We start from the raw sequence: 13,435 nt of genomic DNA, 5'->3' as shown, positions 1-13,435 counted from the left end.
TTTTTATTTTTTATCTCTATTATTTGTTGTCCAATAATAAAAAATATATTATCACACAACGATTATGCAAATATCGTTACTCTTTTTATTGGTAACAGTTATAATATCGAGTTGGCACTTTTCGGTTTGGCGCTTTGACAACTCTACTTACTATGAGTAGTACTTGTGAAAACAAACAAAGTCATCAATTAGAATTTATAATCACCAAACTTTGATTCCTCGTTTCCTCAATAAATTTTCTGAACTTTTTTTAAGTAGTGTGGAAGAAATCCACTCGTGGCACAAAAATTCATATACGTACCATGAAATCAATTTGAATGGGAAAAATGACACTTTGCTAGTAGTGTGTTACATACTTTCCATGCACCTTGAAAGTAAGCATGTCCATAACTATTTATTGGATCATTCATTCAGTGCATACCACCGACAATTACTTATTTTGAACTAAGTTTTAAGATTTTAAGTTTGAGTGAAAATTGGAAAGTATGGGATTGATAGTGAATATAGACAACATGAATATTGAATCAACCCATATGAACAAAATGACTTTTAAGACTTATGTGAGGTCATGACTCAAACGCGTTTTTTTATTTTATTTTTGGAATCTAATTAATTATACTATGGTGTGTGAATTGTGATCATATCTTTTTATTTTAAACTTTGAAGTGTGATCATAACATTTTTCTTTTGAGAAACATACAAGATCTACATATGGAAAAAAACAATTTGATTGTTGGGGTTCAAAACATAAAAACTTGTGTGAGATCCTTTGTTAAAAATCATGTGTTTTTTTTTCTTCTTTCAAACCTTAATTCAAAACTTTGTTGTTATTCTTTATACTACGTTTGTTTCTAATAATAGACATTGTAATTGATTATTCTCTTATGCCGGAAGCTTCTTGTGTGTCTGGTTTTAAGTTAGGGAAAAAGCTAAAAGTGATTTCATATAAAATTGATTATTCTCTTATGTTGGACGCTTCACGTGTATTTCGTTTGATTATCATATTTTGGTGATTTCGATTGAAATCGATTTTGGTTTTAGTTTGATTCTTTTATGTTGACTCAAAACGTGAATTTTAAACTTAACTTTGTTTGTTGTTCTAAAAAAAACTCAATTTTTTTGTTCAATTCATTTTTACAAGAATATATCTAGACATAAACTATTTCATGATGAATTAACTTTTAATTAACATCACTTTTACGGAACAAATTCATTCAAAAACAATTTTCATTACATACTTCCTACCATTTTAATAGTGAAAAAAATAGTGAAAAAAAATGGCTTCTCATAGGATTGAAGGATGGTTATTTAATTTATAATATTGTATGTTTTAAACAAGTATTGCATAAGTTGCAATGTGTCAAACGTGATCAAAAGGTTCAGAGGCTTTTTTCTCCTATAGCTAAAACGTCAAATTACTTGCAAACTACGTCTTGCCTTTCACGTTTATTAACTCAATTTTAAGATGTATAAAACAAGGATCGTAAGTGCTATTAGTAATAATAATTAGAGTACTAATTTAAGGATCTCATGTCTCACATTCTAAATTATAAATTAGGAAAAAAAATGTATGGTTTGGTGGAGGATTACTTAATGGTTAGTACTCCTAATTGAACGGATTAAGAATTTGTTTCCCATATCCCATATAAGAATAAAATAACCTCTCAAACCCTACGTGGACGTGTGATAATTTTTTATCCTCATAATATATTCTATTGGCCTAGTCTTTGGCAAATAGTTGAAGGAGTTTGAATCTACAAGCAAAGGACGATGTTGATTGAGGCAAAGTAGCTTCAATTAAAATATAGATCTTGGTTTAATTCCTCAGACTTATACAGATCAGCTTGAAAAAGCATTGACATTCGTATCTACTTTAATATATAGGAAGAGCCCAAAGATGTATTTAAATATAACAGATAAAATATTAAATGGTCGATTACATGTGATTTTTTAAAACAAAACTCATGTTTTTTTAAATAAATTTTAAAAAGCGAATTCTAATGATTATAATCTCTTTCGCCTAAAAAGAGAAGGATTGAGATTAAAAAATTAGATAAATAAAAAATATTGGAAATACTTAAATCTATCTTGTTAATAGGAGGTGGAGGCAAATAGGTGCTAAGGACTACCCATGTTTTTAGTTTTTTCATTTTATTTTAAATACATATAATGTTATCATGTTATTTCTTATTATATATAGTTTTGGTCTATTTAAACTTTATTTTTTTATTGACTAATTAAAATTTACATGCTTTATTTTTTTATTCTTTATTTCATCTGACAAGTTTATTTTCAATTAATTATTGTAATTATATTTTTATTATATTTAATTTTTTAAGTTCAATTGGTTGAGTTAAAATAAACAACAACAATTAAGCTTTATTCCATTAAGTGGCGTCGCTTACATGAATCAAACGACGCCATAGTGTTTTATCGAAAATCATGCCTTTCTCAAACTCATTTATCTCTATATTATTCCTGACAGTTTTTCTTATAGTTTGTCTAGGTCTACCCACACCTCTAGTGATTTGACTTCCCTCCATTTGATTTACTCTCCTAGCTACAAAATCCACATCAAACCACCTAAGTCTAATTTCTATCATCTTCTCTACTATTGGTGTTATCCAACTCTCTCCTATATCATCATTTCTAATTCTATGCCATCTAGTCATACCACACATCCAACGCAACATCATCATTTCTGCTACACTATTACTTTGTATTCGTGTTGGTTCTTCATCGTCCAACACTTTGCCTCGTACAACATCGTCGGACTTACAGTTGTCCGATAAAAAATTTCCCTTCAACTTAAGCGGTACTTTCGGATCACATAAAACAACTAATTAGGCACTCCTCTATTTCAACCACCCAACTTGGATCCAATGGTTTACACCTCCTTCTATTTCTCCATAATTTTGTACTATAGACTCAAGATATTTAAACCGTGTAACTTGTGGTGTAATATGATCTCTAACTTTCACCTCTACACTAGAAACGTTTCATCTCTTTCTAAAATCATATTCTATATACACTCTCTTGCTTCTACTTGAGCGAAAACCCTATATTTGAATTAGTGTGATAGGAGAAAATAGTATGAAATGAAATATGATAGCATTAATTTTTTCAAATATAGCTCATTTGGCAAAGATAGTGTATTGTTATATGCAGGAGACGGAGTTCTAACTCTAGACACCCCACTTACTTAAAAAGTGAATTCTAACCTGTAGATTACTTGCCTAGAAAATAAATAAGAGAATGTTTGCATACCTCATAATTAATGATAGCATCTCTAAACTACCCTCATTTAATTTAATTTTTTATATTTTTGATATCAAATTTATTAGTTTTAAAGGGTAATTTAAAGTAACCAAAAAAAAAAAGGGGGGTAATTTAACCAATGTACTATTTATTGAGATTGCATATATTAAATATGTTCAACTACATTTATTAATATGTGTTTTTTATCATTTTTTTTCCTTATAAATAATTCTAGAGGAAGTATCGTTGTTTCCTTCTAATTTTACTCTTTATTAAAATTATTTTATTTCTTCTAAAAAAATTATTTAGAATTTCGTGTTTCCTAATCAAAGAACATAACATTATGTGTGTGAGATTTATTTCCCTTCCAATTTTATGCTTTATTTATATTTATATATAAAGAAGATACCAAATTTTAGTATAACTCTGGATGAGTATGACAAAATGGTTAATTATTTCCACTTGAAGATCGATTCTAGTATTGAGTTAAAAGCTTAACTGAAAATTTTGAATTAGGATGTTCCAAAAGTGCTAATTTGACCAAAACCGAAGAAAATAATATTCCATCCATTTTATCTTTTGTGGATATTCGGTTTACTCGGGTTTCTATTTGAATGGGTGTTGAAACAGTTAACATAGAACTAAAATCAACATCAAACTTCAATATATATTGAAGAACATAAAGAAAATAATTCAACATGTTTGCTTTTCAAGAATGTTAAAACTTAAAAGATAAAGAATATGTAGTACAAAAAAAGGGAATGACGGTAAGCACGGAAATTCAATTATTTTGTAAGAAAAAAACATATCCAAAATAGTGAAAATTAGATTTTGCGCAAATCTACTTGATCGAAGATGGACCAACGAGAGATGTGTTTCTCCATTTTTGCTTGGTCTACGATGTAATAATTAAGGTGAGATTGTAAGAAAATTATGATGGTGGCCATAACTCATTAAATATTTAGTGCTATGTTACCTTGATATGAATTGGAAAGATGATAGGAATATTAACCTGATTTGGTTTGAGTCTAAGAGGAAGTTGATGGAGGAAAAATAGGAGATTGAGAGAGGTTAGATGAAGGGAGAGCGACGCAATTAGGATTTTCATAGATGATTGAATGATATTTTTTGGGTATAACTCCATCTCTGTAAAACAACGTCGCACAATATTATTACGTATACCTTAGGTCTATACATAGCAAAATGGCATCCCAATAAATTGTGGTTCAAGAGGAGGCCCATCCAAACTCACCCACCGTTAAATGAGTTAAATGATGCCAGTCAATCGAAACCCAAAGATTGGGCGGTCGCGGCTGAGGCTGAAACCCTATCCACCCCTTCCCATTAATATATTGTTGATGTTGATTGTTGATACGAAGCTCTACAACTTCTCAAAGGTTTAGATTGCCACCTAGTGGTGCACCTTATCAACTGAAACATACACAAATGTATTGACTTCTTAGCCTCTTTGGGTCATAAGATCTTGTTTGGTTTCTGCTCTTATGAGTATTATTGTCTGTCACTAGACCAAACTATATGTTGATTGCATTATAATCCTCTTGTTCATCGTTAATTAATTTTTATTTTCATCCAAATTTTTTTCATAATTATCTACGTAGTGTGATACGATTAAACGAAAATTCATCAAAAAAATATGATTAAACTCAACTATAATTTTTTTTACACTTACATATCAATTAAACGTTAGTAAAAGTCATCATGTAATTAATCAAGATGTTAGTTTTGTTAATCATAAAATAAATAGTTGTCTTTTAAATATTTTGTCATTGTGACCATCTTCTGTCTCCCGATTTATTAACAAATTAACGATGTTAATTTTTTTGGTTTAATTGTGGATTTGGTCCTCTATTTTTATCATTTTGGAAAATTGTCCCTATTTCAAATTTCAACAATTTTGATCTCTTCATCAAATAGTTGGTCCAAAATACCGTGATATTACATGCTTTAAATGTAGTTTTTAAGGGGGGTTTTCTTACAATTTCATTGATGTTGATATCACCAAATTTTTAGTTCAAAATATGATGGAGAGATCAAAACTATCAAATTTTAAAATAGGGAAACCAAATATAAAAATTGGTGAAAATATGGAGACCAAAATCACAATTAAGCCTTATTTTTTTTTTTTTCCAATTATATCATCTAATTGATATCATGTGCATCACTCTAAAATACTTTTATTTATTTATTTTGCATTTACTTCTTTTTGTTCCATAATAATTATCATCTAAGAGTCCTTAAAAAAAAAAATTATCATCTAAGAGTGTCACTTACGATTTTCAATTTAGTTTTAATTAATTTTTTTCTTCAATTTTACCCTTAAATTAATATTATGTGCATAACTCTCAATTTGTTTTTTTTTTCTACTTAATATTTATTATAATAAAAATACATCAATTTTTAATAAATATAGTTTAGTAAAATCATATTTTTTATTTTTTATTTATCATTTTATTTAATATGTGAAATGGTCAAATTAATGTGATGGATAATTTGGGAGTTAACCAATGACTAACAAAGTTAATTTGTTAAAATTGTAATTCTCTTTATTTCATTGATAATTTTTTCTTAATTTGTGTGAAGTGGCCTAAATAAATATACAACCTTATTATCTTTTCTATTTATCATGTAATTAAAAATCTTTCCGGTGAATGTAAGATTCGGTTGCTGGGTAGTTTTCGGATGAATGCGTGATGGTTCCACCATTGACAAGAAGGAAAAAATATATATATAAAAACTATATAATTAAATGTGATGACCATGAACCATTAACAACATTGAATGTGCCTCGAATGAATGCGAAGCTAGCCGTAAGAACAACGCTAGATGCATAAGATACGCAGAAAAATTAATATGTTACGAGTTTACCTTCATGAATGCTCTTTACTAGTCTTGTGTCACTGTTACTTTAACACAAAGTACTTTCCTCAACAATTCTAAATTTCTAATCCAAGTGAGGAGGGACAGTGCTTAATTTGTAAGGACAGTCAATGAATTTGAGGGCTTCCTTTCTTATTATCTTTTCTAACAATACAAAAATAGGGCTAATTATATGTGCACAGTTAAAATAGTTTTGAATTTTGTACAATTTTGTTTACTATTGAATCAATAAGTTTCATCATATCTTAATGATCTCATGATGATATTTATTGATTTGAAGTTTTTGAACAAATTAAATATAATTTTCTTAAAATGGTTGTTTTGTCATTTAAATATAACATATTATATAACCAAGTGATTGGTCATCGATAGTTAATAAGTTCGATTAAAGGACGAATCGTTCGAGATAATCCGGATTTGATTCCTAGATGGAATAACTTTTGACAAAACTTTACTTATTTCTTGACCAAACTCCAGATTTCTAGAGTCCCCTTTATTAGAATAAGGAGTTAAAAAAAGCATGTAACAGTTTCACAAGGGTAAATGAGTATTTTTAGCACTCTTTTCAAATACAAATGATCATGATACAATACCATGATTTACGTTTTGGGAAATGCTAACATGTCTATTATTTTTTTAGGAAAATGCCAACCAGTGCCCCTTAAGATACAACTTAAAAAACTAAAAATAGAGATAGAAATATTTTGAATGCACAATTTCCATTTTTACCTTCTTAACATCTTAAGACAAGACAAATTTATGTTTTAATTTCATTTTTACCTTTTAACTTGTGCCCTTAATGTCCTTTTTTTTTTTATATTCTAACAAATATACATGAAATAAAATGGACAAGATATATAATGAATTTTAGATTACTAAATGTCCTTTTTCTTTAAAAGCCAAGAGATAAGTTTTTATTTTAAAAAAATACACTCACTATTTCCATTTCCATTGTGTGAAATAGAAGAAAAAGAAATGAAAATACATTGTAAGTAAGCTAAACATGGGAGCAATATGATTCTGACATATTCAGATACATTTCCTCTTTTATGATACATAAATGCACTGGTATGTCTACCTTGTGTATTTGTAAATGGATAAATGCTCTTTTATATCCCCATCCCATGGCTTAATCCATAATTAATTGAGTACAAAAACCATACATTATATACAAAATAAAAATCATAAGTTAATGAGACATGAAGAAATTCATATCCTTATTAAGAGGATGGTAAGGGTCCCCATCCCATACCTGAAAAATGGTTCAAAATACTAAACCATATAAATCCAAAACTATATATGTGAACTCCACCAACTTCCATCCTCTTACATGGTTTTCATATATATTCTTGACTTTGCCCTCTCTCTCTCTCTCTCTCTCTCTCTCTCTCATTATGCTAACCCATCCAGCTAGCAAGCCACTTCTCTCTCTCTCTCCCCCTTTGTCTCTCCCTTTTTTTCTTCATCTTTTTCTATAAGTTAAAAAACTTTCACTAACTCAAAAGTGTGTTTGAACCCTCAAACTCCAACTATAAGCCACCTCCAAGATCTCACTCTTTTCAATCAAAAATAAAAATAAAAAATGAAGTTCAATTTTCCTAAACCAAAACTCTTATTTTTCTTTCTCATTCTCTCCCTCTTGTGTCTTCAATCTCTATCCTCCTCCACCATCAAAAAACATGCCTCAAAAACAAGAAAAACAATCATCAATGATCAATTCAAAGAAGCCCCTCAATTCTACAACTCACCAAATTGTGCCTCCATCACTGAGCCAGAAGAAGACACCGAACATGACACTGGCACATATATCTGCTCCGAGGAAGCAGTCCATGTGGCAATGACATTAGACACAACATATATCCGAGGATCCATGGCTGCAATCCTCTCTGTCCTCCAACACTCATCATGTCCACAAAACATCATCTTTCACTTTGTTTGTTCCTCAAACACTTCACTTCTCCACTCCATAATCTCAAAATCATTCCCATACCTCAAATTCCAAGTCTACAATTTTGATGATTCAATCGTTTCGGGTTTAATCTCAACCTCGATTCGATCAGCACTTGATTGTCCTCTCAATTATGCAAGAAGCTATTTGGCAAATCTAATTCCATTATGTGTAAGAAAAGTTGTGTACTTGGATTCAGACCTTATCTTAGTGGATGATATCACAAAACTTGCATCAACACCATTAGCCGAAAAAAATGCAGTTTTGGCAGCACCAGAGTATTGCAATGCAAATTTCACATTTTACTTCACACCAACATTTTGGTCCAACCCATCTTTGTCTTTAACATTCGCGAATCGAAAAGCTTGTTACTTTAATACCGGGGTTATGGTAATTGATCTAGAAAAATGGCGCGACGGAGATTACACAACAAAGATTGAGGAATGGATGGAATTACAAAAGAGGATGAGAATCTATGAACTTGGTTCATTGCCACCTTTTTTGCTTGTTTTTGCAGGGGAAATTGTTCCAGTGGATCATAGATGGAATCAACATGGTCTTGGTGGTGATAATTTTCGAGGTCTTTGTAGAGATCTTCATCCTGGTCCAGTGAGTTTATTGCATTGGAGTGGAAAAGGTAAACCATGGGTGAGATTGGATGCTAATAGACCTTGTCCTTTGGATGCTCTTTGGGCACCTTATGATCTTTTGCAGACACCATTTTCTCTTGATTCTTGATTAGGGAAGGAAAAATCAAGTTTAAATGTAATTAATAAAAAATATATATATATATATAATCTTTTGAACAATGGAAAAAAGAGACAATTGTGAAGTGAAGAATATGAGACTTTTCAATATTGTTGAGAAAAAAATAATGACTTTGTATATAGTTGAAGAGTTGCATATTTTGAATATGTAGATTCATCGAGTAATTTTTGTTCTTATTAATGAGAGCATAATCAAATTCAAGTTTATGTATAGTATAGACAATTTTGTTTTGATTGATCTGATATTATTTTTTTGTTTTAACGAGTCTCGCGCCAAAATTCATACGCACAAAGTGCGGAGAAGATGAATATTGCAAGTTTGAATTTGCGTCTTAGCATATCAAATGTTTACGCACATTTTACTATATGAACTGTATTTACGGAATTTTTAAATTATCTTCTCTTTACCTGCCATTTTTTTTCTTTGTTTTTGTAGTCAAGTGACATGACTTGAGTTATGATTTTGTTCCTTTAAGCATGTTCCAAAGATTTTGAGGCTTTATGGTATACTAATTGATAATTGAAAGTTACTTCTGTAAAGTGTGTTGAGAATAAAGTAAAAAAAATTAATAGTCAATATTTTCGATACATGCATATAGAAAATATGCATTTCTTTTTTGAGAGGGAAAATATGCATATATGTTAACTATCAAAGTGTATTTCCCTATTTCAATACCTCAATAATTAGTACTATTGCTTATTTTACACTTGAAAGTGATTTGTGGGATTCAAAGTGTTTAATATGATTGTTAATTTGGATGCATCAGTTTTCAGGTTACAACAACTTCTTCACAAAGTACTATTTCTATGTAAAAAAAATTGTTGTTTGATTTATGACTAATTAAAAGGCCCTTATAAAGTTCTAAGGCTATGTCACATATATTGGTTGAAGAAATTAAGATACATAAATTAATTTTCAAGAGTGTTTTTGGATGCACCAACTTTCAGTAATGAAGAACATCTCTAATAAGAAATTCTGAAATTGGTTTCTCTATTTTAAACTAAACAATCATGTGTTTGCTTTTTTATCTTTGTTTTCTTTTCTATTGTCTTCATACAAATAGGGTAAGGTTGGAAAGGTATTGTGCCAGCTGATTACACTTTCCATGGATAAACAATGCCATGTGCATTAATTAATAATTGATGGTGAGAGGAAAGTAAACACTAATGATTGAAGGTGAAGAAACTATGATCAAATTTACAAACTTAATATTTAATATGGATAAATTATGAGGCATCTGAATGCACTTCGCTATTGCCCCCTACACCAAAAAAAAAAAAAATTAATGTATTACCAAGAATGAATTGACCCAATAGTAATGGATTTGGATTTCTTAAGCAGTCAAATGTTCGGTTCTACACTTTTGTAATGTGAAAATTCAGTTGGAAGAGGAGAACTAGTTTTGTGTGTCATACATATTCTTCTCTGAAGATTAATCATGATTTGTGCTGAGAGAGATTTAGGAGGTTGTATGATTTGTCTATTCATAAGGACAAGACGGTGGGTGAGATGTGTGGTTTGGGTTGGGGTGAAGAAGGGGAGGCCTGGGGATGGAGGTGCAGGTTGATGGTCTGGGAGGAGGAGTTAGTGGGGGAAGTTAAGCTTTCACTCTCTAATGTGTCTTTATAGGATTCTAGACCGAATGTTTGGCTTTGGCGTCCGAATATAGGAAATGGCTATAATGTTTGCGGTGTGTATCAAATGCTCACGAGGCAGAAGATGCACGTTCATGATGACATGTCAGACGCGGTGTGGCATAAAAGTATTCCTTTAAATATTTCTATCTATGTGTGGCGTCTATTCCGCAATAGGTGGCCTTAAAAGGATAACTTACGGGGTCGTGGAGTTATTCCCCTTGACTCTCAACTATACGTTTCAGGATGCAGACAAAATGAATCAGCAGCATATTTAATTATTCATTCTCCTACTTTCGGTTCTCTTTGGCAACACGTGAAAAAATGGCTTGGTGTGTATTTTGCAGATCCCCAACATGTTCTGGATCATTTTCATCAATTTATATTTTCTTCTGGATGATATACTTCTTGCTGTTCATTCCTGAATATGATTTGGCTCTGTTGTATTTGAGTCCTTTGGAGTGAACGGAATCATCGATTGTTCTCTAATAAAGCTAATTTGGTTATGCAGCTTATGAAAAAGGTAAAAATCACTTCACTTAGCTGGTTGAAATCTAAAAATATATGATTTCCTTCTGGTTACCATATGTGGTGGCAGTAACCCCTTGTTTGTTTGAGGATTGGTTGACCGTTGTTTATCATTATTCTGACTTATAAGGATTGGTTGTTGTAATATTGTTCTGCTTCTTTTTGTACTCCTTATCCTAGGAAGTAGAATTTTTTGTTTTTGTATATCTCATTTTGGCTTGTTAAAAAAAGAGAGAAAGATGAAGAAGCAATTCAAGTGTAAGTAATGTGTTCTAATTATGGAGGAGGTATCACAAGAAAGAAAGTTAAAAAATTTCTTAACTGTGACTATTATAGTGAACATTGAGGGAAGGTAAGTGTTTTTTTCAAATCAGAGGGCGAGTGATTGTTTTTTGATAAACTTTAAGGGAGACCAATGCAATTTTCTCTTCCGCTACAAAAAAAAAAAAGCAATTTTATCTAAATTAAATTATCAAACATATTGATAAAATACTAATATTAAGGTGAAAATAGAAATTCACAGGAAAAAAAAAACCATTAACCGAATAAGGAAGCAATTTGTAAAATAAGATAATTAAATTAGAGGAGGGATATTTAGACTCCAAGAGTAAGTTTATAGACTTACTCCAAATCTCCACCTTTCATCTTATTTTAATCTAATGGTTTAAATGTGAGTTTTAATTGTTAATCATGTGACCATCTTTTTGGATCTCATTTTTAGAAATATTTTCTCCATTTAATCTCCCTTTTTAATTAATGTAATAAATACCTCCCCAATTTTTTCTTTTCTTTTTGGCGCACCTTTGCCAATTCAAAAAGTGTTTTTTAATCTTTCTCTCCAACATTAGAGCAAGGTTGCAGTTTGAAATATAAATTAAAATGTAAGCTTTCCACTCTCACCTCTTGAACCTATGGATGAGAAGATTTTTTTTATTGAAATCTAAATCAAAAAGGAAAGAAATGGGATTGAGAGTCATCATGTAGAATTGAGGTTGGAGTGAAACGGAGAGCCATCACTCTATATCCTATTGTGATTTATATGATTATCCAATCAAAGAAATTGGGTGTATACAAAATCCCTTGGGTGAGTTAGGGTACAAAGCATTAGGAGGAAATTTTGTTGTTTTCTGAGTTAAAATAAATAAAAAATGTAATTAAGGGAGAAAGGAAATTTGTTTTATGAGAATAAAATAAAAAACTTAAAGAGTGCATTTATGAGAGAAAGGAAATTTGTTTTATGAGAATTAATTAAGGGAGAATAATTGGAGAAGGTATTTAGATCCACAAAGATGGTCACATGATTAACAATTAAAACTCACATTTAAGCCATTAGATTAAAATAAGATGAAAGGTGGAGATTTGGAGTAAGTCTATAAACTTACCCTTGGAGTCAAAATATCCCTCCTCATTAAATTATATAGCATGATTTTAATAAGACTAGGAGTGTTCATAAGATTTTGGAAACACGAATACAAGCGTTCATATAGAACAAAGAGTTCACGCGGATATGATTCATTTTTCATACCGTTATTGTTTGACTTTTATTTGTATTGATCATTTGCATATTAAAGTTTATTTATATGACACAATTTTGGTTCATTCATCACATTCATATTTCTGAATAAATGTGTTATTGGTATGAAGTTTTTACCACCATTTAAAATTAATCTCCATTGATAAATTTATGGAGCACATAAGCAGGTTTTTCCATTCTAATCGAGTTTATTTCATAGCAAAGGTTAGAGATCAAATTTTTGACCATTTATTTAATGGATCAAATTCCTTACTACTTAGAACAACTCATTGTTCCTATCACATCCAAATTTTAACCAGAGATTAGATGTGTACTAATGTGACAAGCACATTTTCTTTTTGAGGGGAAATGTGACAAGCACATGTGTAGCTAATATAATCATAGAATGATAAGGTGGCTGGCAACCATGGCATGTGGAACTAGTATTATGGAACTAATATAATTATGAAAGAGTTTATTTTTAAAATTAAGGTCTTGAGTTCAAATTCTACGATGATATCTTTTTGAAACTTTCATACCCATCAATTTTTCTACCACATTAACATATTTATGTAGCGTCACTTGTGTCAGCCACATCATCATCCAATACAAATACGTTGACACGTAATTGCTAAGTCAATATCTTTTATAAGAATGAAATGATAATTTGATAATTGAACCAAAATTGCATAGGAAAATGCTAATAAATGTTTTAAGAGTATTGTTTAGAAATAAAAGAAATACATAAAATATATTATATAGTAGTAAGAGTTTTTTTTTTTTTTTTTTGTAAATCGGACATCCTCCGCATGCTTAACTGTAGAGATTAATCCTTCAAACTTTAAGGTATCTAAATGAACGACAAACTCTTTCGAAAAATTTTAAAGC

General features: G+C 30.3%; 1 protein-coding gene across 1 annotated transcript; it reads left to right on the top strand.

Annotated features, from left to right (window-relative positions):
* Nucleotides 1–7,487: 7,487 nt before the first annotated feature.
* On the top strand, nt 7,488–9,078 carry LOC25482093 (probable galacturonosyltransferase-like 1). Its single transcript, XM_013610591.3, has one exon. It carries the CDS (start codon nt 7,739–7,741, stop codon nt 8,840–8,842), a length of 1,104 nt encoding a protein of 367 aa, XP_013466045.1. The 5' UTR covers nt 7,488–7,738; the 3' UTR covers nt 8,843–9,078.
* The last annotated feature ends 4,357 nt before the right edge of the window (nt 9,079–13,435 follow it).

This window comes from Medicago truncatula, chromosome 1 (genome assembly GCF_003473485.1).
Source record: "Medicago truncatula cultivar Jemalong A17 chromosome 1, MtrunA17r5.0-ANR, whole genome shotgun sequence".
In the NCBI taxonomy this organism is placed as follows: domain Eukaryota; kingdom Viridiplantae; phylum Streptophyta; class Magnoliopsida; order Fabales; family Fabaceae; genus Medicago; species Medicago truncatula.
This window is presented reverse-complemented; position numbering and strand designations above follow the sequence as displayed.

Coding starts and splice junctions, on each gene's coding strand:
- LOC25482093 (XM_013610591.3), top strand. CDS start 7,739: ATGAAGTTCAATTTTCCTAAACCAAAACTCTTATTTTTCTTTCTCATT.